Here is a 6,683-nt window from a genome sequence, read left to right on the forward strand (position 1 = left end):
CACACAACCGCCCATATACACATGGCAACAGTTACCACACAACCGCCTGACACACATGGCAACAGTTACCACACAACCGCCCGACACAAATGGTAACAGTTACCACACAACCGCCCATATACACATGGCAACAGTTACCACACAACCGCCTGACACACATGGCAACAGTTACCACACAACCGCCCGACACACATGGCAACACGTACAGTCTCCATACAACCGCCCAGACACACACCAGTACACAAAGCGATACACACGGCATAATATAAACCAGGGAACCGTAACAATTAGCTATGCAATTTCAGATTTGCTGAATAAATACACATTCTTCATGAATACAGTTTAATGTAACAAAAAGTGGAATATTCGACCTCATTTTTGCCCTTTAGTGATTGGCATACAGTGGGGTTGTGCTTTCCCGTGCGATCGGCCATGTACACCGACTTACATCAGCTGCTGTTTGGGTGGCTTTCTCACGTACGCTGTGGGCACCCGTCCACCAACTGGGTAGCAATCGGTATGATTTAAATGAATGGACCCATATTTTTAGAGTCTTAAGAAAATAATTTAGTGTAGAAACGCAGCCCCCATAGATAACATTTCTAACCATGCTTTAACCTCTGCTTTAGGGACAATGGGAATATCTGTACAAACACAAAAATATAGGGTTAGTCGTTACCAGCTGTATATCATATATAAAGTTAGTCGTTACCAGCTGTACATCATATATAAGGGAATGACATGCTTGAAAACGGTCTAAGTATCTATACCGAAACGTCGCTATTGCACAATAAAGAAGCTGATTAGCCATAAAGACTTGTCATTCCTATTACAACTTCTAGAATGCCTCTCAAACAGTGCATCATATATAAAGTTAATCGTTAGCAGGTGTGCAGCATACATGTATATGGTAAGTCATGAACAACTTCGCATAATGTACACATACATAACATCCTCAGGAACACTGTGTATTACCTCATCGTCAGCAACACATAGGAGACACCACCGCCAGTATCCCATATATAGCACAGCCCTCAGTCATGCAGTGTTAGATGTGCATTGCAACAAACCAAACAGTGTGAAAGAGTGAGTGAGTGAGTTTAGTTTGACGCCGCACTTAGCAATATTCCAGCTATATGGCGGCGGTCTGTAAATAAGTTTGGACCAGACAATCCAGTGACCAACAGCATGAGGCCGGCGGTCTGTACATAATCGAGTCTAGACAAGACAATCCTGTGATCAACAGCATGAGCATCGATCTACACAATTGGGAACCGATGACATGTCAACCAAGTCAGCGAGCCTGACCACCCGATCCCGTTAGTCGCCTCTTAAGACAAGCATGGGTTAATGAAGGCCAATATTTTAACCCGGACCTTCACGGGTAACAAACTGAAAGATATCGCAATAATGACAACAATACATATTATAGGAGTGCCCATGTCATACCATGTTGACTAAATGTTGGTATATCCCGAGCACGAGAGTGTCGTAAACATAGTACGATATGGACACGAATATAATATTCTGTTTATTACCGAAGTCGTCAAATTGAGGAAAATATACCCAAATCTACTTTCATAAATCTACTTTCAAAGTTTCCGTAAAACACGCACACACACGCGCGCGCGCACACACACACACACTTCAGATTTCTTTGACGTGGACCACATTGCAGATTGTTGTAACATCACTTCAGACCAGCACCGTGCAATATTAATCAGCAAAATAGTTGTATTGTCCTCATTTTGTGTGAGGGGTACACTACACAATTTTCCATAGTATTGAAAATATGGGACCCTTCACAAACACCAAATGCAAAGTGTATCAAATGAATTAAAATAACCCAGCCGTGTGACCAAGGAATTTAACAGAACATTAATCTTGAGGACTGGTGGAAATATGTTGCATTTTTAATGCACCGCTTTGTTTTATTTTTGTGGACTGACTCCTCCGAGTGAGGAAGAAATTCAAACTGTTTCCTGAGTATCTTATGCCTGTTTCGGTTACTTTTGTCATCTGTGATGCGAAAGCGTCAAGTACAGTGGAAAGGTGGTTTCTTGTGATTGAATCCAGCCTCGAGTACGGTACAAGTTACCCACAGCAATGTGTTCCTCCGTGTTTTGTACGCCAGCAATATCACATGTTTAATCCTTATCTGAATAGTACTTGCAGCTTATGATTACCATCACCTGTGTAGACCTGGCCGCTTGAAACAGAATCGCGAAATATACCCACGATTCGTTAACGAAGTGACGATGTTTATCGTCATCAAATTTCATTATTCTTGAGAAACCCACTTTTTGTTTGTTTTTACGTGATACTTTCACTTTATTAACATAACACACGTGCAGCTGCTAATTAATCATGGCGAATTTTCGTGATTCTATTTAAAGTTGCTAGGTTAGTTGGTTTGTTAACGCCGCACTCGGCATATATTCAAACTATATGGCGACGGTGAGTGAGTGAGTGAGTGAGTTCACGGACAGTCGGATCTCTTATTTCGACTCAACCCTACCTGGCATTTGTATCCCAAGAAATCAAGCAAAACAAAACCCTATAAACTGCAGAATACCTTATTCAACATACGTGAAATTGCGCCAGTACATTTCAGACAGTAAAGCGAGGCACACAATTTTATGTTCGTATAACTTTAATAGAACATGTTAAAACGTTGTAAGAGAATAAGGTTTGCATGGCGCGGCAATGTCACAGGCGAACAGTTATTTATTTACAATACAATATATACATGTACAATAGACACTGACTGGGACATGGATTTAGCACGTGATACAGCAGGCCCTAGTTTGACGTAAGTACTGATCAGCTTCAGAAGCCATCGTCCGAATCTTCCCTGAGATCCAGAATAGCACACAGTGACTCCGTGTCTCTCGGTCTCCCAGTTAGTGCCATGTCAGAACCGCTGCACTCACTCACCGGCAGTTGCGACTCTGTTGACGCTACAATCACCACTGTCTTGTCCGTGGGTAGTTGTGGAACGTCGTCTGGGCTGGCATCGCCCATTTCAGGTGAACTAGTCATGCTAGCACGTGCAGAATCAGACCCAGAAATATCGTCTAAAGTAGGTTTTGTTTGGCCTGAATTGTCAAAAGTAGTTTTAGCATGATCACTTCCGGTAATGGTGCCGTTGCTACTTCCTGTGTCAGAGGTGCTCTCGGAATGTCTATCGTCTGCAAGGTATGTTGAGTTAGGCCGCAGTCGGACCCGCGGCAAGCCGAAACTTATGAACGTGGATGCTTGCAGATGAAACCCATAATTACCGGTGACATAATCATGTACTGCACGCTGGAGAGCAAAGTCCGACGCCTCTTTGGTGATGACGAAATCCGGTTCTACTAGATTCTTCATGACAGTCTGATGCTTCTGTAGATGACGCACCGAGCCGGGGTAGCTGAAGATGCGGTGGCGCTTCTCTATCAGGTCAACCATTGTGTCATTCATCTGGGTTCTCCAGTTCGTCCACTCATGCAGGCCCGGCAGGAACGACTTGGAGAAGCCTTCAAAAACGTCATCGCTGTTCGTACTTGACCCATCCTCGCTGAAAATGTTACAAAGTGACGAATTACATTAAATTTACAGGTGGGCACATTGTGAATATAACCCACGTTGAAATATCTATTTGGGCAAAGTGATAAACGAAGCTGTTCCCGTCAGATTCAGCTGCCTGAGGTTTATGCTGGTTCTAGTCACTTGACCCATCTCTCTTATATTGTAAGAAACAGGGATAATCTACAACATATAGTCTATATAGTCTCCCTGTAAGAACAAACCCCGCGAGGGGTGTTGCTGTTCCAGCTTTAGGAAAGAGGAAGTTTACTTTGAGATTCTAAAACACTTATTACCCATTGAATAAGAAATACATGTACTGTTGTTTTTGGCGAGAGTTGGACAACTCAAGTTAAGGGGTCGGAGGTCATGCTGGCTGGCCATATCCTTCAAGGAACCGGAATTAATAATCTGAGTAGGTCGCCAGTGACCTTCGCTTGTTGTACTGAGGTGATCAAATCCCAGTGCCCAGGGCCCCATTTCACAAAACGATCGTAGTGCTAAGGTGATCGTAACTCCCATACTTGAACATGACTTACGGCAGGCGTAGCGCTAAGATGATCGTAACTCCCATACTTGAACATGACTTACGGCAGTCGTAGCGCTAAGGTGATCGTAACTGCCATACTTGAACATGACTTACGGCAGTCGTAGCGCTAAGGTGATCGTAACTGCCATACTTGAACATGACTTACGGCAGTCGTAGCGCTAAGGTGATCGTAACTCCCATACTTGAACATAGACTTACGGCAGTCGTAACGCTAAGGTGATCGTAACTGCCATACTTGAACATGACTTACGGCAGTCGTAGCGCTAAGGTGGTCGTAACTCCCATACTTGAACATGACTAACGGCAGTCGTAGCGCTCAGGTGATCGTAACTCCCACACTTGAACATAGACTTACGGCAGTCGTAACGCTAAGGTGATCGTAACTCCCATACTTGAACATGACGTACGGCAGTCGTAGCGCTAAGATGATCGTAACTCCTATACTTGAACATGACTTACGGCAGTCGTAGCGCTAAGATGATCGTAACTCCCATACTTGAACATGACTTACGGCAGTCGTAGCGCTAAGGTGATCGTAACTCCCATACTTGAACATGACTTACGGCAGTCGTAGCGCTAAGGTGGTCGTAACTCCCATACTTGAACATGACTAACGGCAGTCGTAGCGCTCAGGTGATCGTAACTCCCACACTTGAACATAGACTTACGGCAGTCGTAACGCTAAGGTGATCGTAACTCCCATACTTGAACATGACGTACGGCAGTCGTAGCGCTAAGGTGATCGTAACTCCCATACTTGAACATGACTTACGGCAGTCGTAGCGCTAAGATGATCGTAACTGCCATACTTGAACATGACTTACGGCAGTCGTAGCGCTAAGGTGATCGTAACTGCCATACTTGAACATGACTTACGGCAGTCGTAGCGCTAAGGTGATCGTAACTCCCATACTTGAACATAGACTTACGGCAGTCGTAACGCTAAGGTGATCGTAACTCCCATACTTGAACATGACTTACGGCAGTCGTAGCGCAACGATCGCTTTGTCAAACGGGCCCCCGGCTCTGTTACTTACGGGACTTCAAACATGGTATCCTGGCGGCATGTTTCGTAGCTAGTTATACCTATCTATAAACATGTACATATGTCCAGTTTAGATTCGATTGTGTGCAGTAGACAATAGTGTAAAATACCAACGATGTTGCCTGTACTTACAGCCAATGCTCCACATTTTTCCTAGTTTTGAGGATACTGCGGGGTATTGTGCCTTCACAAGATGTCCTCCTGAAAATAAAAACAACGTACAGGGGCTTTGAATGGTCATCTCCTCGTGGTTCACAATTTGCACGTATATGTTAATGCGTGGCGCACACTTTGTATGCTTGCTGGGAGTGCAATACACCCGAGGCTTTTGAATGTGGATAACACACGATGATTGCTTAGGTGTTCACAGAAATACTTCCGCGATGTCATGGCTTGCTGAATATCGACGTCTACCCGCGGTGGGTATGCTGCAAATAGGAAAAGCGCAAGTAAACCTACATGGAACGCTCAAGTATTGTGGACGTATGCAGAACGTACCTTGACGACAGTGAGGACGACCGGTCAGTGAAGGGCTGAGCTATGTCCAGTGTAACAGCATCCATTTCAGTGTCGGAAAACCGGACCTCATTCCTGAAGCTGATAGTAGACATTATATTTATAGTCCAATAGTGTGCTGTCGTGAAGCGCTGCCGTCTTCTTGGAGGTGATCCCCACACTAATCGCCCGTCAGACAACCAGTTGAAGGAAGAACTGCTCACATTCCCCGGGAGTTTAATGAATTACCTGGCGTCTATTATAGAATGCATGTGACCTTTCACAAGTTATCTGTACAATGGACTCAAACAATGGACCTACTGAGGCGTGTCGGAGAGAAGTGACCGACAATTCCGTGCCTGCAGCTTCTGTGTTGATAACGAGTCTGTTAAATCCCCTGAGTGACAAAAGCTGCTTGATCCAGCTGCACCTGACACCGCGACTTGTATTGTAACATCTTGTGAGCCGCGATCGATGGAGTAATTAAAATACCATCCGACCTGCGAATCAATTTTATGTATTTGAGAGAAATAAATACAAAATCAGAGAGATTTGGTCATTACAGACAGACAAACAAACAGACAGACAGAGAGAGAGAGAGAGAGGCAATTGCCACCGCAGTTCTTTTTACTATAATGGTGAGGACAATTGTCACCCAGAATGTGTATGTAATGTGTTGTGTGTACATGAACAATGTAACTGGGCATTTATTTGCTAGTGCTGTACGTGAGGAGATGATTAGTGCAATGTTAATAGTATTATGGACGTTATTAATAGTACACGCATCATATGCAACTCTATTTAATACAATACTATTGTGGTTGGACTTAAATTCTAGATTGAAGTTGATGTACAAGATATGTCAAGTGTTGCTGTTGGTCATATGGAAGAATGTTATTATTTGTTATGGATTACCATGTCAAACTCAATAAAAGTTGATAAAGAAACTGAATTATTTTTTATGTTTTCGGTGGCAATTGTCCAGGTAGCAATTGTGCTTGGCGGCAATTGTCCTAGACCAGTGTG

The 6,683-nt window shown here is 43.8% G+C and overlaps 1 protein-coding gene across 1 annotated transcript; it reads right to left on the minus strand.

Annotated features, from left to right (window-relative positions):
* Nucleotides 1-2,584: 2,584 nt before the first annotated feature.
* LOC124254963 lies at nucleotides 2,585-6,068 on the minus strand. The gene is made up of 3 exons (XM_046688803.1): nucleotides 5,661-6,068; nucleotides 5,295-5,363; nucleotides 2,585-3,559 (listed from the first exon to the last, which is right to left on the minus strand). Exons 1-3 carry the CDS (start codon nucleotides 5,771-5,773, stop codon nucleotides 2,830-2,832), a joined length of 912 nt encoding a protein of 303 aa, XP_046544759.1. The 5' UTR covers nucleotides 5,774-6,068; the 3' UTR covers nucleotides 2,585-2,829.
* Nucleotides 6,069-6,683: the final 615 nt, after the last annotated feature.

Source organism: Haliotis rubra, unplaced genomic scaffold (genome assembly GCF_003918875.1).
Source record: "Haliotis rubra isolate DU_JTF1 unplaced genomic scaffold, ASM391887v1 Scf589, whole genome shotgun sequence".
Taxonomy (NCBI): domain Eukaryota; kingdom Metazoa; phylum Mollusca; class Gastropoda; order Lepetellida; family Haliotidae; genus Haliotis; species Haliotis rubra.